Genomic DNA, 25,229 nt, shown 5'->3' with positions numbered 1-25,229 from the left:
AGAGCGTAAGAGGAGCGGAGCAGAGGGACAGACGGCCGAGGTCCTCAAGCACAGACAGACAGACACTCGGAAGCGCCTGCAGCGTCCTGCACACCCCAACATCCCTCCCGGCACTTGCAGCACGGCTGCCGAGGGTGCCTTTCCGTGAATGCCTGAACCAGACCATGAGCTCATCGCCACCAGCAAGGCGGCCCCATGTCCTCCCTCCCAGGAACGGCTTCTGCCCCTCGTGCTCGGCAGCCAGCTGGGCTCGAGCAGAACACCCTCTGTCCTCTGCCCCGCTGACCTGCGCTGGCCCACAGGCGGCCCCGGCAAGCCGGCACGCAGCCATCGGCAACAGCAGGCCGTGGGAAACGTCTCCAGTCCCAGAGGTGCTGCACTCCAATCCCAGGCCCCCTCCCTCGTGACCCTGTCCCATGTGAAGGGGGCTGTGTCGGGGGCAGAGGTAGCCCCCCTGCCGGAGACCATATCCTGCAAGCAGGTGATGAAGCCCAGTAACAATGTGCCCTGGGAAACCCACCCTGTGCTGACAAACCGGAGGAGCTTCATCCCCTCCGTTCGGCAGAACAAGGCACCAGAGGTGATGGTTTCGTCCCACCAGCATCCCCCCCATGGCAGGGACACCACGGGGCAGTCGCGTCTGGGAGGTGGCCAGCAGAGGCCAGGGATGGACCAGCGCAAAGCTGAAGTCTACGAGTCTCAAACGGAGCAGTGACACCTCCCACGCAGGTAACTCCCACACTTGTACGGCTGCTCTGAGGGTGAGGGCCGCGGATGCACGGCTGTACGGCTGCTCAGGATCTGCCCCTGCTTCCGCCACGCCAGCAGGTCTGGCTCATGCAGCAGTACCCAGCCAGGAATTACGACCCTGCTATGGCCAGCGGGAATGGTGAGGTGCTCAAATATTGCCTTTCGACCTGCACATCCACGTGCTCTCCCAGACCAACGCCCTCTCCCTTACAAGCACGAGCCACCGAGAAGCCCTTGGCTTCCCCCAGCATGACAGCAGCCCCAGTGCCTCTCTCCCCTCCATGAGGCTGAAGCCTCCATGCATTGCCAGTCGGCCACACCCAAACACGTGTTTTTCTTTGGGATTTGGAGAAGCATCAGAGAACCCAGGGTATCTGAGGCACGCGCCGTGAGTACTCACCACCTTCAGCTCAGGCACCGAGCGGCTCAGGGTCCATTCCTGGCTGTTCACAAACGAGTCTGTAGAACAGAGAGGAGAAATCATCAGGTCACTGTGGTGTCCCTCGAGATCCTAACAAGGATCCTGCCACGCTCTCCCTGCCCCCTCCAGGCAGGAGATTTACGGCTCTTCCCTCCCTTCCAGAGACACGAAGCTGCAGGAGGTCCCGACGCTGCCCGTGCCCAGGGGGTTCTGCAGCCAGAGCTCTGGATGTGAAGGAGCGGCCGAGCTGAGGGCAGCAAGGCAGGGCAGAGCCCATGCACTGCAGGCTGGGAACCCTCCCTCCTGCCCTGCGGGAGCACAAAAACCCTACAGCATCCCCTTCCTTGAGGCACGTGGGACACAGCAGACACTAGATGCCTTTTCGGGGGACACGTGCTGTAAAGGACCCCAGAACCGAGGGCCCATAACGGTGGCAGCAGTGCCCTGAGCACTGCGCTGGCACTACACCACCAGCGTGTCGTACGCAGTGCAGACAGAGAGCTGAAGGCACCTGTAATCTATGTTCGTGATTGAAAGTGAACACAATTAATTACGTGTACGTTACGTAATTTTCAGAACGCTGTAACAGGCCTAAGAAGGTTGTAACCATCAGGCATGGCTCTGAGCGGCGCAGGAAACACCCTCTCTCCTGCCACAGAAATCACAAACACTTCATTTACATCCAAACAATCTCCAGGAGCTGGTCAAACAACAGACTTCCCAAATAAAACCAGACTCACCAGAGGAGGAGCAAGCGCCTGGAGAACACCTTGAATACCAGAAGTAGCCAGCAGCCACTCCTAACAAAACCGGAGCCCTTCATTTGCCTTGGACGAGGAAGCACATCCTCCCCCCACAGCCTGCTGGCTACGGGGCCGGAACAAAGGAGCAGCACTTGCTGCATGCTAATAGCCTAACAGTAACCAAGGGCTTCTGGAGGCCAGAAACCTGTGGGAGCGCTGCTTCTCCAGGAACTTGTAATAAACTTGCCGAATTCGCTGCCACAGACTATTGCAGAAACGTGAATCTCAGACGGGTTCAAAATGGGAAGAGGCGAATCCACAAGACTCAACGGCGGGCAGAGACTAAGCACGACGGCCTGGGCGCTACCGCTGCTCCGGCGTCACCCGGGGCCACAGCGGGACGCCAGCCCCACAGGGAGGATGGCTCCAGACCTGCCCCGCTGCCCCGGCCGTGCTGCGGCCGCTCTTCCCTGCCCCGGCGGCTCCTCCCTGCCCGCTGCTGCTCCCGGCAGCCCCGACCCCACCACCGCGCTCCCGGCGTCTGCACCGGCACTGCCCAAACCGGCCGGGCAAGCTGGCGGCTGCCGAGCATGTGTTTCATCCGGGGCTGCGCCAAGCACCGCAGGCTGAAACCGGGGCGGTGCAGGAGACGCTGCCAGACCCAGGCAGGATCAGAGGGCACTGCCAGGCCCTCCAGCCCTGCCAGAAGCCAGCCCACGACCACCTTCACCCCTGCTGATGCTCCTGCCCTCCTAACTCCCAAGGGAAGGCCGGACGCCCAGCGGCCGCAGCCCTCTCTCTACCTCCAGGCTCCTGCCCTGTCTCGTCTCTCCCCACTGCACCCGGGCAACCGGTGGGAGCCGTGCAGCCCACCGGAGGGCTCGCAGGGGCCCTGCCCCTGGCGCCTGCATGCCCCCGCGCTGGTCCGCCGCCGCTCGGCGTGCACGAGGGGAAAAAGGTGATCCGCCACCATGTCTTTATCACGGCACTTGTGCAGCCCCTGGCACCCGCGGGCCACAGTGTCCTTCCACCGTGTGCCGAAACGGTAAGAGTACGGTGCCCATACCTGGAGTTCGCCATTCATACACTAATTCATCATCAACTCTTCTTTTTCAGAAGCCACAGACGAACAAAACACAAGTCTGATGCAGTAATACAAGGTTATTTACAACCATCATGAAGGTTCGTAAGAGCAATTGTTTCTTCGTGGTCTCTGTCTTTTCCCTATCCTTTCTTTTTTAGGCAGAGCTAAAATCTTTATTAAAACAACTAATAAGTTAGGAGGAAAATGATAAACTCTTGAGCCCTTTCAAAAAGGTAACAGCACATCTGTATTTCCAACTGCATAACTTGTCTAAAAAAAATCTGTCGGCTCCACCTGTAGCTTCTGCTCTGTGAGCTAACTGTGAGGGTTAAAGCACCATCGGTACTTTCTCCCTCACTGGCATTCCCTCCTTCCAGGTTAGCCAAGGCAGCATACTTGCACTGTTTCACTCTTTGTACCTTGTTCCTGAACTTTGAAAAACTGGCAAGAACAAAGCAGGTTTTTCGAGGGGTTCTCAGTGGAGCACCAGTCCAACGCACTGGCCAACCTGGCCTTATGGAGGGAAAGAGGCCAAGAGAGGCCTGGAGAGGGCAGGCTATGCTCTTCTCTTCTGTTCTGCTCGGGACAGAGAAACCATCCAGGTTTTTGCTAGTTGCCTCCTTTGCTAATTATTCCAACAGATCTTTGTTTTTTAACCAAGGTTCAGGAGTTCGTTAGCAACAGTTGGATTTTTGACTTGCTGAGAAGGCCTCCCAGTAAATCTTAACACAAACAAACAACTGCGACACAACGCCGGTTTAGCCACACTCGGCCATACAGCACATCCAATCGTTAACTATCATTCACATGCTTAACCCAAAACACCAACCTACAGCCTGTGCACCTCTGCCTCTCCACCAGCTCCCAACGCGCGCCAAGACTGAATTTCAGCAGGATAAACACCTGTTCCCTGACAACCCACTTTCTTCTGGTTTAGGCTTGACTCCACTGGATGCCCCCAGGCCCTGTACTGGAGGCGGTGAGCAAACACCCCTCGCCAGCCCGACCAGCACTGCCCCATTTTTCACTGCAGCCCCTCTTTTCCACACTGCAGGGTCCCAGCCGCTGGATCACTCCTCGTCCAGAAGCTGCCAGGCACCTTCCACCCTCGCTGCTGTCCTCCTCCAGTACCTCCTGTTCAGTGGAAGAGGACACGTCCGCTGCATATGTCACCATGTAAAGCACCTCACCCGCAACAGGAGGGAGGCAGACAGCTGTACCACAAGGTCCCACGTGGCTCCAGCGCCTGCCCCTGCCCAGACCGCCCAGCCGCTTCACTGGAGATCCCCCTGTAATGATGAGGTGCTCTGCCTGCAGCGTTTCAGGGTCAAGAGCCCCCCAGCGTAAGCACTCGCAGAGGTACGGATGAACCCACTCCTATTCCACTATGCAGGAGGGTAAAAGCAAAAGCTTGCAGCCTACGTGACCAAACAAACAGAGACTAAGGTGGAAGGGGCCTTGAACTGAAGACAGCCACGGCATTCCTTCACAACCACCTGGAAAAGCTACTGAGACACAGATCTTGGAGAGGCCGGTTCCCCCCACGGCCCCCTCCAGAGCCAGAGTCCCCGGGTCAGGATCAGAAGACCCTCACATCCACCTGCCACCCCAGGCCACACCTGTACACACAACACCCTCCACTAATGAACTCCTACGGGAACAAAAGCACCTCTCGTTCAGGGGGACGTCCCATCCTGACTTTAAACCGCCCGGCTGGAGCACCACTGCTCCACCGACCCACTCGCCCTCTGTCCTCCCCCACCAGCTGAGCGGGCAGAGCTGCCTAAGGCTTTTCTACCGCAGGGATTACGGACCAGCAAGGCAGGGCCTGGGCAAAGCGGAGCAGTGAGGCGAGGAGGTCGCGCGTGTCCACACCCTGGGGCAGGCGCGCGTCCTCTGCCCGCACCTTGCGGCACGCCTGGGAAGCTTCCCAGCTCCTGCAAGAGCACAGGAGTGTCACGGTGTCCTGCAGCACACCTCCACCACCACTTCCCAAAACACCCAGCTCGCTCCACAGCAAGTCAGCCTTGCGCAGAACGGCAGCTACTGAGGAAGAGCCCTTGCACCACACTGCCCTGCACGCCTGAATGTGGGCACCAACCACCCAGGCTCCAGTTCTGGCTTCGGGCTCTTCCTGCAGAGAGACTGGGGGCCTTCTCCAGTGGTGCCTGAAAGCTGAAACTCCCCAAAACCAGGAGGCATTAGTGCCAGCTTCCCGAGGTTACTCAGTTAATAAAACAGCATTTCCACACATACACTTCTAGCACTCCCTGCAGACCATGGGGAGAAGCTTGGCTCTGGTTGTCAAAAGGGGGAAAAAATAAAAGTCCTTCAGCTGCATCAACCGGCAGCCCGTAGCGTGCACCTCGTTCCACCCCGAGTGCCCCGAAGAGCAGGCTCCAGAAGATGCAGTAGTCCCTGAGGAATCACCGTCACTGAACAGAAAGCCTTGACTTGCATCATTCCCACCTCCTGCCTAGACGAGGTACTCAAGACCATCAAGACCATCAGCTAGCCCAGGAAGGTCTGAGGACCTGGAGCACAACCCACTTTCACACATGGCAGGTTGGGGTCGATGTCACAACTGAGCCTTTCAAATCTGTCACTGTAACCAGCCCTCGGTCCTTTTTACACCCCCACTGCTCTGCTCCCAGGGCACGCTGACCACCCTTCTCTCACCACGCAAGGGGACACGCACAACCACGCACACCACGCTGGCATCTGGGTGACCCACACCTACTCCTGATGTGCCCACTCACAGGGCCAAAGCTGCCCCGTCAGCCAGCTCTCACGTCACCCGAAGTCCCTGCGTCCGCAGCCGCCTGCACTCGCGCTTGCGGGGACGGCTCCATCGCTCGGTTTTCAGACCATGCCCCCGCACAGAGCCCCCCCGCTGTCCCCCTGCGCTCGCTTTCCTCTACCAGCAGCTTCTCGCAGAAGCGAGTGCAGCAGCGGAGCGCGGGTGGGCGCGGATGACACCCACGGAGCTGTCAGAAAGGCACCTCGAGAGCAGTTTCTCAACCACCCCGAACAGCCACAGGCCAAGTACCTGGCTGCCAAAAAACGCTGACATGACTCGCTGATGTCAGCTTTGTCCACCCCAAGGGCCGATCCTTTGCTACTGAAATGCAGCATATGGAGATTTTCTGCGCTTCAACAGGGCAAATTCTGTTAGTACAACACCATACACTTTGTGTAGCTGTGCGGCTGTTACACACCCCAGTCAGCGTAAGGAAGGTCCAAGTCCGCAGCTGCAGGAGGTTGATTTGGGAGGCCCCGCTCCGATGACACCGTTCCCCTCCGGGGCTGCCAGACCCTCCCCATCGGCAGTGCTTCTGCTGCCCAGCCAGCAGCCGCTCGGGCACATTCCCCTCTGGAGGAGGCAGGAGATCCCTGCCTTCTCCCGAGGAGAAACAGCGACCACGTGGAAGCACACAGCAAGCCATCAGTGACCTGACCTGATCCAACACACTAACCGAAATCCAGGCAGGCAGGTCAGCTTTAGCACTTCCACGCAGTGCCAGAGCCTTGGTCCTGGTTTAGCAGAGCTTGCCTCCAGCTGGGGTAACACCTTAATGAACTGCCTTCTCCCTCATCGCTAGGGCTCATGCAGGCATTGGGGGGCAGCAATCTACTCCGTTAGATTCACTGCTGGACTAGCTGTATCACTTGGATTTCACGTTAAAACACACCCAGTCACTCTTCCTCCATCTTCTCTTTGTTATTCAGTAACACAGAAGAGACCAGACTGTCAGTGCTGCAGTCCCCAGGTGCATCTGACCTCAAAAGCAGAAGTAGGGGGCTCACGGTCCCCCTTGCACACCAAGAATCTCAGCACAGCCGAACGGTGGCCTCGGCTCCAAGGCCCAAGACACAAGCACACAAGGGAGGCAATCAGTCTGACCTGTCCTGGGAAAAGGAGATTCAGGCCAATTTTGTTGTTGCCCAGAAGCTTCTGCTCATGGAGATTTCCAGGCTTAGGCAACTCTACTGCAGGAGGTGGAAACGCATATGGAAGTTTGGAAGTTCAGAAGTTCCAGAGGACAGAGTCCCTACCATGAAGAAGAGCAGACAGGCATACAAAGCATAAAGCACTCTACATAGTTGATGTCCTCGGTCAGTCGGTCATCCTGGACACCTTCAGAGACCTACAGACCAGACCACAGCCATGGGACGGGCAGCATCACACACTAGGGAGGCAAGACCAGAACCCCCATCTCAGAGGCTGGACACGACAGCCCCCTCTGCCTTTACAGACTGCTCAGTGGGAATTCAGCCCTGGCAGCACAGAAGCACTGCCGCTGGCATGCACTTGCTGCTGCAAAGCTGGGAGGAGGAAGGGGCTGTCCAGGCAAAACTGCCTCCTCACCCAGGCTGCTCCCTTCAGAGGATGAAGCGTAGCAGGTTCATCTACCTTGTGCTTCAGAAGCGCTAGTGCCAGACACACTTGGTCTCCACACACAGCAACTAATAATTAACCGACTCATTATCCAAGCCACTGCGGAACTAACTTGGACACTGAAACCCTGGACACTAAAATCAGCCTTGAAACCAGGTCAGAGGCTGAGCAAACACGGCAGTGCCCACACAAACCACGTTCCAAAGTACCCATCTGCCCGCACACGCAGATAAAAGGGCAGCAGAGTGCAGCGTGCCCGGGCAGAGCCACCTTCTCCAGGTCGGGCCTGATAAAGACTCAACCCTGGCAACGCCGTCAGGAAGAGATTTCTCCAGGCCGAGGACCAACACGGGCAAGGCTAGTGTTCCCGCCAGAAGGCTTAGCCAACACGGATACCCCGGGCAGGACATGATCTCAGCAAGGATTATCTCAGCAGAGCTTTAAATACTTTGCAGCAGTGAAAGGAGAGGATCTTGTGTATCTCTGGGAAGAAAGGGCGTGATCACGAACTGCCACCCTTGCTCCTCAGCTACAGCGCACGCGGCAGCAGCTGGTGCCATCACACTACGTGTGCTGCGCAGTGCAGACTGCAGGAGACACACGTTTTAAGCCTCTTGGCACCTACCACTTTCCAGTCCATGTCTGAACACAAGCAGACCAAAGAGCCCTGCCAAATTCTCTCTGCTCCGACAGCTGGACAGGGTCTGCTGAAAGGGACCACGCAGCAGAGGCAGTGATGTGGAGAGACAGATAATCCACCGCTTCCCCAGCACGAGTGCTCCGTGGGGACCTACCTCGCCAGCAAAAAACCTGTTCCAAATTTGTCTGACCTCAGCTCTGGCTGTTTAACCCCACAAGCAAAGACAGGTTAAGATTAAAACGGCATTGGGTTTTGAAGTGCCCTCTTCCTACAGCTCCCTGTAGACTGCAATCAGAACACTTCTGCACCTACTGCACACATCTCCTCCGATCTCGCCCTGAGAACGAGGCCTTTGAGATTGGTGTCCCAACAGCTCCTTCCTTGATACCTTCCAGACACCTTCAGTATTTCAGAAGCATGGACACCAGACCGGATTCAGCATCCGAGGCACGGTCTCTAAACCCATCATGGCATCTCTGCTTCCCACCAACACTCCCAGCTACGCTGAGGCAGGTACCAACAAGATGATACACATCATTATCTACTCCATTCACTATGCAAACTTCACCTTATTAATGCAAAAACACCCCCCTCTTCTCCCAGTAGTCTTCTCTCACACATGCCCTACACGTTAGCCCTCTGCATGGCCAAACACCAAAGAGGAGAGTGAAGGGAGTTACCTTAAACCTTAAAGCGCTTTAAAAAGCAGGGCATCTTTCTGGGAGAGGGGAATACGCCTGTGAGAAATGCTTCCTGAGCTGTCAGAGATGCTGCACCCATCACATGATCCCTCTATGCACAGGGAAAACTCCAATTCCAAACCAGCCCAGTTTTTCCAAGCCTGTGCCTATCAGAGGGCTTCTCCAGAACTGCACCAGCCGGTACCTCGATACCTAGAAACATTCCTCTGAACCACTGACCGCAATTATTTGTCATCAGTCCAAGCTGGCCGGACTCTGTGCTGACTTCGTTCTCTAGCTCCAAGTCCTGAAGCCTTTTTTGGGTAACAAACTGCACTCCCCTGACATCCCTCCCTGTGCTTGGTGCCAGCTGAACCCCTCCATCAGCAGGGAAAAAATGTATCCAGGGAGTCCAGAGGAGGCCTCAGCAGGGCTGGGGGAGCAGCGCTGAGACCACCCTGACTCTCCAGTGGGCCAGGCGTTTTGGCCCTTGCGTATGTTTACACGGCAGAGTGCAGCGCTGGATGGGTACCTCAGCTTGCTATAAACAAAATACTCCAGGTACTGGAAACAGGGGAGCAGTGTTGGCTTGGATCTCTGCCTGGACTCACACACTCAGCTCTTCCAAAGAGCTGATAACCGCAACTGCAGCTGCACCCCCTCAGGAGGGCGTGTTGGGACTGTACCAGCAGCTTTCCTAGGGCTAAGGTGGGCAGCACGAGCATCAAGCATCAAAGTTTTCGAGAGGGCGTTAGAAACACTATTGGCCTGCAAGTCTGAAACAGGAATGGGGCAGAGACCCCCTGAGCTGCCGCACCCAGCAAGGCCGTGTTGGAGCAGTACTAGGGTGTGCAGCTCCGGTCTATGGTGTCCTGGCTTAGAGGCTCCCACCGGAGCAAGCCAGAGCCCACAGACCAACGCGCTGAACGGAGAGACAACCGGGAGACAGGACACGAGACAGGACCAGCAACAGCGGCTTTGGTCTGCACACTTCGCTGCTGCATCTTCACAACGCGTTGACCCCAGGAGGGCAGCGCGACTGGGCACGGGGGCCTGCACCGGGTACCAGGCAGACAGTGGCACAGACGGCGTTCTAAGGGAAGACCAAACCAAAGCGCGAAGTTTGCAGCTGAAGCAAGCAGGGCTCGCTCTGCCACAATGAGCCACAGCCCCAGAGGCAGTCTGGAAAGGTCACCTCCGAGCTTGTGCCTCCAGTATGAGCCACGGTGGCAAATGCTAACCACCCTGACAAGAAGGGGTAGCGCGTTAGCTGGCCGGTCACTGCTAGAGAGGGCTCCAAGCCCTCTCCGGCGCTCCCCAGAGAAGCCTCAGAAGGCTCCCCAGCAGATGGACCCAAAGGGACCCAGCAGAGCGGCCAGGTAAAGGGTGAGGACACCAGCACAAGCGCTCAACCTCAGCTGCTCCCCTGGGAACGCGGCCGCCGGGCCGGCTGCTGCTGGCGCAGCTCCTGCTGGAAGCCGCCGGCAAGTAGGAACAGGCCCCCAGCCGCACGGGCAGGACCCGGCCCTCCCTGCCCGGGTACACCCACATTCCCCAGCCGTGAGCACAGCCTCCCCTCGCCTGGGAACCTCCTGCCACCCAGCCAGCACCCAGCACCCGGCCCCGGGCACCCCTGCCCGCGGCACGGCCCCAGAGGAGCGCAGCACAGCGCAGGGCAGGGCAGGGCAGCAGCATCCCATCCCCTTGCTTCGCAGCGTCCCCTTGCCTCGTAGCACACAGAGGCAGCCTCTGCAGCCCCCAGGACCTTCCTCTGGAACACAGCGAGCCCCAGGGACAAGGGGGGCTGACAGGACCGAGCCTCTGGAGCTCCCTGCACAGCAGCCAAGAGAAGGCTGCCACCAGTGCTGCTGCTGCACTGGCCTCCGGAGCCAGCCCTTCCAGAAGGCGTCCTGGGCACAAAGCTCCCCCGGCAGCCACTGCCTTGGGAGCGTGCGGATTCCTTAGGGAGCCTGCCAGCCCCAATCCGTCCCTCTGGCATGCGAGCCAAGCCAGGCAACTGCCTCCACAATGCCCAGACTCCAGAGCAGAGCGATGGAGACCCGGAGAGGCTGGTGGGCACAGGGCCTGACTCCCTGAGAGCAGCAAGCAGGACCCGGCCCAGCCTAGCCCCCGGCTCCGTGTGTGCAGGCCACCGTTCATGCCCTAAAAAGCCTGCAGACACTGTTCTGGGCCCCCAGCCCCTGCCTGGCAGCGGGGCTCACCCCCACATTCGCTTCTGCAGGGCCAGGCTCACCGTGTGGCCAGGGAAGGGGAGGGGGCACAGCAGCACAGCCCCCCAATGCCCAGGCAGCCTCAGCACTGGAGAAGAGCTCACAGCAGCGAGGTCACACACCAGATAGTCAGGCACCTGACGGCTGCTTCAGCTGCCAGGCCCCATTGCATGCCCAAGCCCCACGGGGGCCCTGTCCCCCCCTCCCCAGCCAGTCCTGCCCTCTGTCCCTCTACCACATCACTCGGGATGCCACCACCACTGCTCTCCGCAGGCTGCCCCCCACACCACGAACATCACCACGCTCCCAAACCCGTGGCCTCCGCACAGCCCCAGGGAAGACCCCAGCAGAGCATCACCCAGACAGAACCTGGCACCAGGGAGCTGCTTACAGGGGAGGAGGTGCAGGCGCATTTCTGCGCTCCCCAACCCCCTCGAGCTGCTCCGGGCCTCTGCTCTGGCAATCTCCCAAAGAGCTCAGCACTCGCTTGGGGGCCCCCTAACGCGACCCCTCTCCCACAGAGTTTCAGTCCCGCTGCTCCCCAAGGCTCAGCTCTCCCTGCCTTTGCTGGGACACTACTGGGGCAAGAAGGACGCAGGACCCACGCGCTCGGCTCCCAGCCGGCAAGCAAACCCCCCAGCACCTCCTCCCAGCTAGCCACACTGCAGCTCCGCCAGCACTGACGATGGCAGCGCCCACAGCTGCCAGGTGCTGGAGCATGGAATGGCCCCACGGACACTCACGCTTCCTCGCTACGGCTGAGCTTTCCCAAGTGCAAACCCTGCAGAGCACCGGGACACGATCGGGTGCCCGTGCCCAGCCCAGGACCTCGGCTTGGACAGGCCATGGCTGCCCGTCCCCGGAGGCCCCGCAGGCGCAGGGGGTCTCTCGCCAGGCCAGCACCGCTCCTGCGCTCACTTACCCAGCGCTCGCAGCGGACCGCTGCCCAGCAGGACAGGGTCGGCGCCGCCGTGGGGGTCCTTGGGACACACGCTGCCAGTGCTGCCGCGCTCTCGCCTTCGAAAGCGGCTCGTGAGGAGCCTCCAGAGTCCCCCCGCTTGCCCGGGGTCGGCGTGCAGCCTGCCCCCGACCCTGGCCAACTCCGGGTAGAGCAGGTCCCGCTTGCTGGGGCAGGTGTGCAGGGAGCTGGCATCCCCCTCGCTCTTGGTGCGGAGGCGTGCGGGTCGCAGGAGCCCCCCCGACTCCGAACGCCGCAGCTCGTGGCCCCGGCGCAGGCGGAAGCTGAAGCTCTTGCGCAGGGAGCTGAAGTTCTTCCTGGGGCCGGGGCTGCTCCGGCCGCTGCCCCCGAAGAGGTTCCAGCGGCGGCTGCCCCACAGGGAGCCCCCCCGGAAGAACCCGGGGCTCTCGGCGGGGTGCGGCTGCCGGGCCGAGGGCAGGAAGGTCATGCTGCTGGGGCGCGGGCGCTGTGCCCCGTCGGTCCCAGCGAGCAGGGCCGCCGCCGCGTCCTCGCCCTCCGGCCCCGGCTTGCGGGGCGAGCGCAGCCTGAAGAAGTCGAGCAGGCTGCCGCGCGCCCGGCTGGCGGGGGGCGGCGGGGGCAGCAGGGCCCCGGCCGCCAGCCCGTTCCCCGCCGCGCAGAAGCTCTTGGGCCGCCGCCGCTGCTGCTGGGCGGCCTTGAGGGCGGCCTGGACGGCGGGGACGCCCTGCAGGTCCAACGACTCGCAGACGCTGACGGCGCGGCGGGGGCTCGGCCGCGGGGGGCTCCGGCCCGCCTCGCTCCAGCGCCAGCCCTCCGCCATCGTCAGCTGCGGGGCTGCCCCATGGCCCCCGGCCGCCCGCCGCTCTGGGCCGCTGCCGGCGCGGGCGGCCGGCCCCGGGGAGGCGGCGCAGCGGGACCCCGCACGCCGCCCGCTGCCTGCCGGCTCCCACGCCGCGCCGGCATGCCCGGGCCGCGCTCCGGCGCGCCGCCAGCGCGGGGCCGGGCCCGCCCCGGAACGGGGCCGGGGCCGCCCCGGGCGGCCGCGCCCTCCCTGCGCCGCCGCCCGCCCGGGCACCGACCCCCGGGCGGGCAGGCGCTGCCCTCGGCCCGGCCCCGCGCAGCGGCCGCGGGCAGAAGCGGCGCTGACACCTCCCCCGTGGCGCCCGGCTGCAGCTCCGGGATAGGGCCGGGGCACGGCCCCGTCACCGCCCGGCCACACTCGGGGCCCGCAGCGGCGGCCTGCCCCCGGAGAGCGGCGGCGCTGCCCGCCCGGCCCGGGCCCCGCCAGGGCAGCATCGAGCGCCGGGCAGGGTCGTCCCGGGCCGCCCGCCGGCGCCGGGGCCGTGGCCGGGGCCTCTCGTGGCGGCGCGGGGCCGGGGCTGCCCACCAGGGGGCGCAGCGCTCCCGCTCGCCGCCGCCGCCGGGCGCCCTCGCGCGGCTCCGGGGGGCGGCACGGGAGTCACCCCACCCCGCGGGGCCCGGTCCGCGCCACGCGCCGCCGGCCGCCCCCGGCTCCCCCCCGCAAGGCCCCGCTCCCCAGGCTGCGGTCCCACCGCGCACCGGTGCTGAGCCCGCTCTCCGCAGGGGTGCGCGGCGCTGTCCCCAGCCCCCTGTCCCTGTCCCCGCTGCCGCCTCCCCGCCCGCTCCTCCTTCCCAGCGCCGGTCCCGCCCGCGAACGCCTCCGCAGCCGCCCCGGGGCTCGCTCCGCCCGGCCGACGGGGATGTCCGAGAGCCGAACCACGCTCCGGCACCGCCGCCCGCCCCCCTGCCCCGCCGCCGGCTGCGGAGAGCGGCAGGACGAGCGTAACCACCCCAGGCAAAACTTCGCTCCCGTTTTCTTCCAGAGCGAAGTGTTTTTCCCAGACCAAACACCCCACCCTCGAGCTCTGGCCCTCCTTCCAGGCCGCTTCTGCCAGCGGCCCCCACTGCGGCACCTCCCCCCCCTTCCCCAGCACCCCCACCTCGGCTGCCTCCAGCATCGCCCCAGGACCCTCCTCCCCTTCTCTTCTTCCTTGGCCTTCCCTCTCCCTGGCTTTCCTCCTCCTCAGTGCAAGCATCATCGCTCCCCCTGGGGAGAAGTAGAAAGAAAAAAAAAAAGATGCTTCACTCCCCCTTAAATTATTTTTACCTTTCTGAAAGCTCTGTCTGCTAAACCAGCCTAGGTCTTCTCCTGCCTCTCAAGGCCTCTCCAGGGAACATCTTAATAGCAGCACCTCCTTTTCCCCCTCCTTATCTAGGAGTGTTTGACTCCACTGCCTCGACTCTTCCAAAATCCCACCACTTTTCTGGACTTTGCACTCTCTTCGATCCCTCATCCTCCTTCACAGGAAGCCCTCATCATTTTCTTGAGCAACACCCCATCTCCTCTCCGGTTCTCAGCCCTGGCCCTTGCCCACAGCCTTGGAACACAGCTAAATCCCGCCTCGCCATGAGGCACCACGAGGTTCAGCCTTTCCCCTCAGCCAAGCCCCTTCCTCTCCCAAGCCCACAGGTTCCACCACCCGCCTCCCCTTCCACCACCACCCATTAATAACACCAACCACCATCACCACACTGCGTAAGCAGAGCTATTGCCCGGCAGCCTCCTCCCTGAGCTGGATGTCCTCTTCCCTTGACTTTGCACCTTTCGGACAGCAGAGTATCTAACTCAGCAGTCCACCCTTCCAGCTACACGGTGCTGAACACACGGAGCGGCTCCCCAGGCCGAGGACCAGCTCAAAGGTGCCCCCCCCCGCCATGTCAGTGCTTCTCGGGCAGAAGAGGGAACGCATCCAGCTCCCCTCCCTCCCAAGCCAACGGGCACCGGTGTCTGAAACCGAGCAGAAGGCGCCTGACAACCCGCCAAAGCTCCAGCTCTGCCATCTGTGCCAAGGTCACAGGAACACGCGAGCTGCCAGACAGGATCCGACCCTCTTCCACATCATCTGGTGTCCTGTCTCCCAGGAGCAGCCGCACTGCAGCAAGGAGCGAGGGATTCTGCAGAGAGCGGGTACGAGGGAACGTCTTCCATAGAGCGCTGAACACCAGACAAGGCTGGTTGCCGGGACCGTGGCACCTCCATCACCGGAGATGTCAGAACCAATCGCACAGACGCCTGTCAGGAGTAACTCGGACACCGGTAACCAGCCTTTAGGAGGGAACCAGACCAGCAACCTCGCAAGCTCCTTCCCAACCACGCTTTGCACAGCTCCTTGCTCCCAGGGACTGGAAGCTGCTCCTGTAATGAAACAGGACCATCTATATTCATCCCTTCCCAAAATCCTGGGTTTAACTTCTCCTGTAACACTGCCAGATGGTACACCTTCTAGACGAATCTCATCTTTCTAAAATATTCTGGCAAGTTCTGGCTTCAAGATATCACTGAATCACAGAAATGTCTGCTGGAAGAGATGGTGTACCACGCACTCCCCCTGCCGAGGCGGGACCAGACACTCGTGGATCACGCCGACAGGCGTCTGTCTGACCCACCCCCAACGACCAACCTGAGGCCACTGCAGTACCACACCACCCTCGCTGCTCCTCTTCCTCCTCCTCCCACGATCTTGCCCAAATCCCCTTGCCTGCATATAAAGCAAATCACTTCTGCCATAGCCTTACCGGCCGTGAAGAACAGACTGCATCCTTCCCAGCAGCTTTAAACGTACGGAGAACCACAGAGAGTTCCTCTTCATTGATCTCTCCTTCGCTGTCCCACCGAGGATCGTATTTTTAAAGCTATTAAATGTCTTTAATGCATTCCCCTCAATTCTCTACAGTTTGTCTACTACCTGTTTCTAAATGCAGTGACAGAGCCTGGGCACAACACTCAGCTGGGGCCTCCAGCAGCACTGAGAAATACACACACATCCATACTGCTACCTCCCAGGAAGAGGCTGGTCTTTACTGCAGTAACAACATGGGATATTTTCACCTAATTATCCTGTTCAGAGGCAAAGGCTTCCCTATGCTATATACATTGACAGGATTCCCTTGGCATTATTCCTACAGAAAGAACAAGACATCGAAGACAAAATAGAACAAACAGAGCCCTAGGTACAACTTCTAGGAGCAGAGGGCTGCAGGCAGGGTGCTTGCACCCAAGGAAGAGCTCAAACCCCACCAGCACACGGACTCGGGCTGCCTCTTCAGCCACCATGGCTGAAACAGCAACTGACGGAAGAACTGTTCTGAGAACGAGACCAGGAAAGCAGAAGCCACCGGTGTTCAGAGACAGCCACCACTGAAATATGCCCCACACACCTTTAAGCATCTCAGGTGGTTACTCCATGACTATACCGGGTCTGACTGGTGCTGTGTGCGTATCTAATGCAAATGAAAGATCAGAATTCACCTGCCCGGTGGGAAGGCGGCTGCTGCTGGCGTCCCTGTGCCAGGTGAGTCTCTGGAAGCAGACAAGCTCTGAGAGCCGGGATGTAAGAGGGACACTGCGCTTTCGTAATCCTGACCTGGGGCAGGTGCCTGGGGACAGAAGCAAGTCAGTCTCTCACCAGTACTTTTATGAGTCACACTCATGTTACAGATATTATGGCAACGAACATCTGGCTTAAATCAACAAAAAGCCATGAGAGGCTAAACAACAGCTGCACAGGAAGATAGTCCGAAAGTCAGGGAACTTTCCACTGCTGGCTGGTCCCCAGTGTGAAGTTCAGGGTGGAGCCCTGAAACGGAAAAGAAGTCTGAACTGTGGCTGGTCAAACGCTCTGCTGCGCCTCCACACCTAACTGGCATTGGTTCTTCTGCTCCAGCTGCCTGCAGATGCAAAGGCTTTGTTCCAAGGGGACATTCCGCCTGGAGGATGGGACGGCTGCATTCACCATCCCACCTGGTCGGAAGGTGCTGTCGCTCTGCAAAGGGGTCTGATCCCGGGAGACCCACTGCACCAAGGCACACGTCCAGTGTGGACAAGGGACCAGCAGCTGGGGATGGAGGGACGAGGTTCCCAGCACGGACTGAGCCGTAAGCTTTCAGCACCCTGGCAGCAGCCAGATGCCAGCAGCAGACCAGGAGGACAGGACAAACATCAGGCAGCCCCGGGACCTACGTGCCAGCAGGGCTGCAGAGTGCCCGAAGACGGCAGCCCCGTGCAGACTGTGCTGGTGGCAGGACCATGGGCAGGAGACCAGGCTTAGTACCACTGCCCAGAGACGAAGACAGGACAGGGCATGGCGACAACACTGCACTTGGGCCAGGCTGCGGGACTTTTTACACGGGCACGTAGTGATAGGACAGGGGGTAATGGCTTTAAACTGAAAGAAGGTAGATTTAGATTAGATGTAAGGAATAAATGCTTCACTGTGAGGGTGGCGAGATGCTGGACCAGGTTGCCCAGAGCAGCCAGGGCTGCCCCCTCCCCAGCAGTGCTCAAGGCCAGGCTGGATGGGGCTGGGAGCGACCTGCTCTGGTGGGAGGTGTCCCTGCCCATCGCAGGGGGCTGGACTTGATGGTCTTTAAGGTCCCTTCCAACCCAAACCTTTCTAGGGTTCTGTGATGCCCAGGACCCCTGGCACAGGCTCTCCATTCTGACCCACACCAACGGCACGAGGCTGGAGCAGCGGAGCAGGAGGGCTCCAGGCAGGGCCACGGGATGGCAGCCGAGCCCATCCGCAGCTGCAGGAGGACCCCGAGCGCCGTGCCAGGACCACGCTGGAGCTGCCAGGCTCTGCAGACCAGCTCCAGCCGGCTCAGCCACGCTCCAGGAATACTGATGAGGCTCTGCCCAAACAGGGAGCATCCGTCTGCCGCCCGGCTGTGGGGTGCGCAGCGCCGCAGCCCCCGCAGCCCCGCGTCACAGCCCGGCTGCCAGCGCGTCAGCAGCCGTCACTCAGGGACGCGGTGGCGGGTCCCTACCTGCTGGCCCCACGGAGCCATCCTCTGCCCAAACAGGAGGGGGGCGAAGGAGACGGAGCCATTTCCAACCCTGAGCGGAGGGACACTGTTCACAGCTGGGTTCAGCCAGGCTCTGGGCGCAGCTGTGGCACTTCAGCATCCAGCCCAGCCAGAGGCCACAAATCACACCAGCTCCGCCGTGATAACCCTTTCTGGTCACCCCAACTGACCCGTTCACAAGAGAAAAACCTCCCCACCCTCTCCTGCAACAAAACACCCACCAGCCCAGCAGCCCCCTGCAACTCCCCGGGGTCTCAGACTGGAGAAATGAGGCATTGCCCCAGGTCTGAGCCCTGGCAGAGCCCCTCGCCACCCTGCCTGCCAGATGGGGCCCCTGCCCCTATCCCCTGCCACCGCCCCTTTCGCAGCCCTGAGGTTTGGCCCCTGCAGGCCTGACTTGGGGTGACCTCTCCAAGCGAGGGATCGCTCAGCTCAGCTCAGCGCAGGCTGCTACCCACCATTTCCATGGAGAGGGGAGGAATGGGCCCAGCCAGCAAACAGTTAACCACAGCCAGGAAGTAAACAGCAAAGGCACGGCAGAGCCTGACTTCAGCATCACTCTCTCCCTCCTCCCACATGCTCTGCACGCCCCCGGCTCGGGTCCTGCCTGCAAACCCGCCGCTGCCGACGAGGAAATTGCCACTTTCACCCCCCTGGGATGCACAGCGCTGAAGCGAACCACCTCCTCCCTACGCGCCGTGAGGCCATGCCCGTGTCACCCCAACCACCCGCAGCGCCACGCACGCAGGGCATGGGCACCCACTCGCCCATGAAGACGCGAAGCTGAGCCCCAAAGCGGCGAGGGCGGCCGTGCTGCGGACCCGTACGGGCAGCCGGGCTGTGCACCCCGTGCCAACAAGCTCGAGACAGACGCAGAGATGGTGCTTCCCCAGCCAGCCCAGACCCCAGTGCCACAGGGCAGCCTGGCAGATAACGCCTTGAGATGCCACCTCCCAGGCAGACCAGAGGATCAAGGCAGCGATGGCTTCTGCTCATTAAACCACCCCCGGGCATTTCTGCAAACAGGGATGTTAATACCAGTGTCTTAACTAAATCTCGGCCTCTGCTTAGCTGCAGTCGGTCTGGTACCTCTGCTCCACGCCATGGGGCAGACTCGCTGTGCCGCCAGCGCAGGCACCGGGCTGTTCCCAGGCTGGATTCACGTCGTCCTTCCACGCTCCTCGCCGGCCTCGCAGGAGATACTGCAGCAACGGCTTCAGATACAAGCAGGCTCATTATGACTAGGCTAGACGCTGTGAAATCTCCTCGGTATTTTGAAACCCAAAGAAAAAAGCCCACGTGAAATATTAGGAAGAGGACTAAAGGAGACCTCTCTTCAGGTCCTCAAGCCCAGCCCATGCCCTGGCTTTAAAATCCGTCCCATAATCGTCCTTTACAACAGTGAAAAATCCTCCAGCGTATTCCAAAAGCTGCAGAGGAAAGGGGAAATGAAAAATACCAAAGGGGTGAAACGAAGAGATAGACAGTACAGAAATAAGACTCAGAGGACAGGTAAATAAATATGGAGGTTGGAGAATACAGCCTCCTGGCCAGGAGATGAAGAAGCTGAAAAATCCCCCCCCCTGCCGCCCTTGCCCTGCGCCTTGAGGCCGGGCAGTGCTTGTCCCATCCCGGATGGACACGGGCTGAGGCTCAAAGGCCACACGGCCACGGCGCAGCGCAGCGCTGTGCAGCAATGCTCAAGTACGGCCTCTCTGCCCACCTCTCCTTCTACCCGAGCGGTCTTTTACACGTGACTGTGCCACTGTCACGTTCGTACGGCCAGCGGATGAGGGACATTCCTACGCCCACACGAAAAGCCCCCATCCTGGCAGAGGATGGAGCCTGGATCCCCCAAGCCAGGTCTGCACCGACTGGACAGACCACCTGTCCTCAGGTCCTCCTCCTCCTGTTGCTCAGCCACCACTGCCGAGACGCACAAGAATCACAGGAACAGCAGACACCAGCAGAAGGTAAGACTGGAAAGGCACTGAGCTCTAAAAAAGGAGAGAAACCCAGAACCCCAAACGGGATGTTCCCAACAGAGCTTCCCAAAGCTGGGACCGGTCCTCCCTGGAAAATATGCAAAACAATTACACTGTAGGAAGCCACAAAAAGGTCCTGTCCTCCTTCCCTGTTCCCTCCAGGCACCTGCTCAAGAGCAAGAGAGGAGGCAGAGGAAGTATTTTCAAAAAACAAGCTAAAAGCCACAGAGACCGATAACAACATGCGATGCTCACATGGAACTACGCGCCCCAACAATGCCTTCAAATACCATTTTACCTAGCGCTTCCACCTCGTCATCCTCCCGAGGAACAGCTCAGTGACTAACAGCATCAGCACACAAAGGCAGAGATTGTTTTGCCACAAACAACAAGAGAGTCAGTGCTGGGAGCAGCATTAGTGAACTCTTCCATATCGCACCTGGCGCTGGGTAATTACAGCACTCCAGCCAACAACCAAGTTCTCTAGAAAAGCCAAACCCGCTTCCTTCCTGCAAACAGCCACAGACCCCATGTTTTAGCTTTAACTCTCATTAGCAATTGTTTTAGAAAAGGAAATACAACTCTGAGCGTGTTAAAAACCATAGATGTCGTCTAGCACACGAAACCAACATTCACACCAAAATGGTATTGGTGAGAAAGTGGTTTTCATTAAACCCACTCACATCTCCAGGGGGTGCCACAAGGACCTCAGAGCACGCCAGAGCCAGCCTCCAGCCCGCAACGCAGGGCACCCCGCAGCCGGTGCCGAGCCAGAGCCCCTGCCCCAGGGTGGGCCAGGCTTAGATGTCTCCTCCTGCCCGCGCTCATGCCCAGGCACAAGGGTCCCACGCTCTGACAGCAGGAGAGCCCCGAGAGGGAATTCCCGCACCAGTCTCCACAGGTGGGACAGCATCTCCTCCCGCTGCCCTCCCCAAGGCTCACTCGCAGGGGCACAGGGCAGCTCCCGTCGATGATCCATCCACACTAACGGTCAAGTTCAGCTTTATTTTCATTCCCCGATTGCCCATTACTCAACTTCACTTTGGGTAGCCACTCAAACACGCACCAAGCCATGCAGTCACCAGCCTCAGTCAACAGAAAACTATCAGGCATTCACAAAACGTGGATTTCAACAAAAAAATTTCAACAAAACACCTTGTGTGAAAAGGGAAAAAAAATAGTTAACGTGAGAAAGGTGGATATTAGTGCAACAACTGTGAAGTCTTCACCTACAGACTAAATAGACCAAGCGCATTCAGGGCACGGGCCTGCCCACACCGAACTTCCCGCACACCCCCCTGCCACAGGGCTCTCCCACAGACACGGGCCCAGTGCCCTGGGCCAGCAGAGCCTGGTGAGACTGGGACCCCGACAGCAGCACCCTGCAAGCCTTGTGATGGCGAGACCACAGCGGCTTTTCGAAGGACACCAGCAGGCACTCGGCACCCTGCTGCTGCTGGTGGCTAGCAGCGAGAGGAGGTGATCAACACAGGACTAAGCACTTGTTTAGCTATGCTTTATTTTTTAATCCCACTTTTACTGTAATCATGATCAGTGGTTTTAATTAAAATGTTTACAATGTCAGTTTGTGAGCACAAACTGACAGCAACCAAGAGCTAACAATTATTTTGCAGATCAATTCCTGGGGTTTCAGGAATGACCAATAATGACTCAAACTGTTCCAGATCCTGCGCCATTGCTCCAAGAATGGGAAGAGTAACGCCGCTTTCTGGCCAAATTCTAGCTTGTTAATTAAGCCGCCTTCTGCAGGGGCGACTAGCCCAGCCTTTCACGCACTTCCCTCGCTGCTCAACGGTTTCCAGCCCTAAAGCAGCTCTCTTCCCAGCCAGCTACACAAACACAGCAAAAACACCACCAGTGAGCCCAAAGCCAGAAAGCATCCAGCACCAGTCTCATCCCAAAGCTACAAGCCGTGCTCCAGAGACCCACCGAGCGTCAGGATGCTGCCAGGGGCCTTCCTGCCTTTCCCTGGGGCACCAGTGGGGACACGCAGGTGCAGCAGAGGCTGCTGAGGAGCGGCATGGCACAGCTCTGCAACTAGCACAGAGCAGCTCAGCAGGACCAGCAGCCTCCCAGCCCAGTGCTTTACTCTCTTCTCTGCCTTGACCCTGCAGCCAAGGAGCTCCTGCGATGGCTGGGAGAGCTGCAAACACCAGCTCGGAGCAGACGTGCTCACCCCGTGACACCCTGTGGCACTGCAGACCAAGGGGTGCGAGACCCGGTGCACCGTCAGCAACCGCCAGGTACCGAGGCGAGATGGGGCGAGCCTCCCGAACCGACAGCTTTCCCTTGACCCTGCCCCAGCTGCCGACCTCCCGCAGGGTCCCGAAAACTGGCCCTGCTGTCAGAGAGAGGGAGAGAGAAGCTGTCCCCCGTCTCAGCAGGAGGGATCTCCTACAGGGACCCCGGCAGGGCCCACCGTGAGGGGCAGGGGGAGAGGTGGGCTCAGCAGGGCTGGGCAGAGCTGCCCCAGCCAGGGCCAGCCCCACAAGGAACCCGACTTACCCAGGCAGGGCAGTGCCACCAGCTGCTGGGACCCTCCACCCACCGACGGGCCTACAGGTTGGAAGAGAGTGAGCAGAGAGCTGGGACACAAGGAACATTATTCACCCCTCACCCGCCTGCTCACCAGCTGATCTGCAAACCCACCCTCGCCCTACGGGGCTGCTGTGCCACCCAAACGAAATGTGTCTAACACTGCAGGGGATGATCCAACCACCCAAAAGCAAAGAGCTAGGAGGCAAGGAAAGGGGTGCAGCCCTCCCTGCCAGCCCCAGAGCCCCTTCCCACCCCAGCACGGCACAGCACCGAGCTGCCGGTAACTGCCGCAGGGCTGGCTGGAGCCATGAGGCCAGCGGGAGGGGACCCTGCAGATGCTGGCCCAGATGGGCTGAGAGGGCCACCCACGGTTTTATTCTGAGCTCATGATAATCCTTAATCACCCGCAGGCTGTAAAGCAGCAGCAAGAGAGGAGCTCCGTATCGTTATGCTGATGGAGTGCTTGGGAGATGGACGCACGCCATCACCAGCGGGCAAACAAGGGGCACCACAGGCAGCCCTCCGGAGAGGGGAGAAGGGGCTTATTTGGGTGGTCGAGTCCCAGAGCCCAGAAGTCAGAAGTCAAAGAAGTGGCAAAAACGAATGCCCTGAAGGAAATCCTTCCTCAAAGATCGAAAGAGGGTACACCAAAGGCCCTCCAGTTCTCAGAGGTGAGCTCCCTTCAACACTGGCTCCTTTCTGGTACAGCTCCGGCAAGTGCATCGGAAGGTAATTTAGACTGAAGGGGAAGCCCTCGAGAGCCAGCAGTGCCAGCCCTGCCGTTGCCCACACAACGTCACCTCAGGCTTGCGTGCACTCGTTTTCATCCTGAGTCAGGCAATGCTTTGTGGAAAATATACAAGCACATAATTAAAGGCTGCATCAAAACTCATATGCAAAAGAATCCAAATTAGGATGTAAAGGCAAATGTAAATTTTCACAAGGTTGGCTTTCAGAACCAAAATAACGTTTGCTTGGTTTTAGTGCAGTTTTCTTGTAAGCCATTTCACATGACTTTTCTTTTTATGTAAAAAAAATAAAGCTTTATCTAACTGTACCATTTCACATAATCCAGAGAGCTTGAACTACAAATCCGTGGTACAGCCACTGCCAGCTGAGCTGCAGATTTGGATGGTGGTGATCAGATGGGGATTGCGACCCAGGAAGAACGGTCGTGCTGCCAGAGCCCCCAGGCTAGTGTGCTCCTGCGTCATCCCCCCGTACGCTCACCAGCCCCACTGTGCGAGGCTGTCCTGGATGAATTCCACCCGCACACCTTTAGTCCCCTGCTCTGCGGCACCCCTGCTCTGCGGCACCCCTGCTCCTGCCCGGTGTGGGGCGGCCAGCCTGTGCTCCCGGGGCAGGAGAGGCTCCGCAGGGCTCGGCGGGCAGGACGCCGTGGGCAGGCAGACCCCTCAAGCAGCCTCACCACAGGGTCTGTCTCCATCCACGCACGCCGTGACGCACACCAACACCCAGGCAAGAAGAGCTCCGCCAAACACAGGCGTTTTGGGTTCCTCGCCGAGGCCTCTGCACAAAGACCAAACCATCAACCACAGACAGCGGAAAAAAAGGAAAGCCAGAAAAGCCCAAGCCATGCACAGCAGAAGGTGCTGGCCTCCCACCTGCATTCTCGTGTTCTCACGGTCCCCCAGAGGCTCCTGCTGCGACCACAGAGGCCTCAGCCTGCCGAGGGCTCATCCTCCAGAAGGGAGCGTGTGCCGCATCCCGCCCGACGGCCCCCCAGAGCAGCCCCCACGTCGCTCTGCCCCGTCCCACGCCCCTCTGCCACGCTGACCCTCGCCGCTCTCGGCGCCTCCCAGCCGACACCAAGTCCCAGCGGAGCCTGATGAGTCGCCGGTGCCCGACCACAGAGACGTGCAGAGGAAGACTTCAACCACACCGACACCAATATGAACTTCCTGTGCGGTCGGGGCAGGAGGCGACAGCTGTGAGCACCTCTCACCGCCCCGAAACTGGCTGCGCTCTAGCAGAGAGGACAAGGCAGACTTCTGCAGAGCTGAGCTGCCGGGGGGAAGCTGCGGCGGCACGGGGATAACCAGCCGCGCCGAACCCCACTTTGGGCCAGCAAGGCGGCCTTTACAAGAAAAGCCATCACTAGCCTGTCCCCCAGCACACAGACACGCATGAGGCAGTTTCCCCCACGTACTGCAGAGTGGCTGGTGACAGGCTGCGTGCGGAGCAGGACAGAAGGGCGTCTGTCCATCCGTCTGTCCATCCCTCCTTCATGCTGAAGTTCAAGGGTTGCTTCTCCTCGGCCCAGAACCGTGGTGCTCCACCTGCAAGGGCAGGCAGAGAGGGCGCCCACCTGCAAGGGAGAGGGACATCTCCCCTCCTCCCTCCCCAGCAGCGCCGGGCTGTGCTAACCCACTGCTGTAACTGCCACGGAATCGCAATTCCCACTGCCCCCCTCCGGGGACGGGAGGGAAGAGGTGAGCCCTGCATGTTCCCCTCACCCCTGAATTACTGCCCTCACCTCCCCAGAACACGTGCCTTGTTTTCAGACAGCTCAAACACGTTTTTTATTTACAGCTACATATCGAGGTCTTAATTCTTGATTCATTTTAGACGTTTCACATCGACCATAGACTCTTCTAGTTCCTTCACCAGAAGGTCACTCTGTCCTAAACTAAATATCATAAAGAAGTCTAAACATATTATTTAATCATTAACGCCTGTACCTAATCACTCTGCTCAGGAGTTATCAGTGTTATGGAAAACAGATCACATCAAACCATGTTACTTGGCACTCATTTCCCCTCCTTTAATTCTTCATTAATTCAGATTATGTCAGCCACTCCGCAGCTTTCCCAGGGATCGATATCAAGCTAACTATATCATAAATACCTGAGTCATCCCATTTACCCTGTTAAAGGCTGGCACAGCGTTAGCC

The 25,229-nt window shown here is 59.6% G+C and overlaps 1 protein-coding gene across 3 annotated transcripts in view; it reads right to left on the bottom strand.

Annotated features, from left to right (window-relative positions):
- The window catches only part of AGAP3 (ArfGAP with GTPase domain, ankyrin repeat and PH domain 3), a 139,785-nt gene that overhangs the window by 88,325 nt on the left and 26,231 nt on the right, over positions 1-25,229 (bottom strand). For 2 of the 3 annotated variants that reach the window (XM_086467232.1, XM_086467233.1), the window contains exon 2: positions 1,151-1,209. In XM_086467232.1, coding sequence (XP_086323358.1) covers positions 1,151-1,209 — 59 coding nt within the window. Of the gene's footprint in view, positions 1-1,150; positions 1,210-11,870; positions 12,706-25,229 lie in introns of those variants that run through there. The other variant, XM_086467231.1, reaches the window with a different exon arrangement.

The sequence above is a fragment of the Leptosomus discolor genome, chromosome 6 (genome assembly GCF_034619465.1).
Source record: "Leptosomus discolor isolate bLepDis1 chromosome 6, bLepDis1.hap2, whole genome shotgun sequence".
Lineage (NCBI taxonomy): Eukaryota > Metazoa > Chordata > Aves > Leptosomiformes > Leptosomidae > Leptosomus > Leptosomus discolor.
The sequence above is the reverse complement of the archived record's forward strand: the minus strand, read 5'-3'. Positions and strand labels throughout refer to the sequence as shown.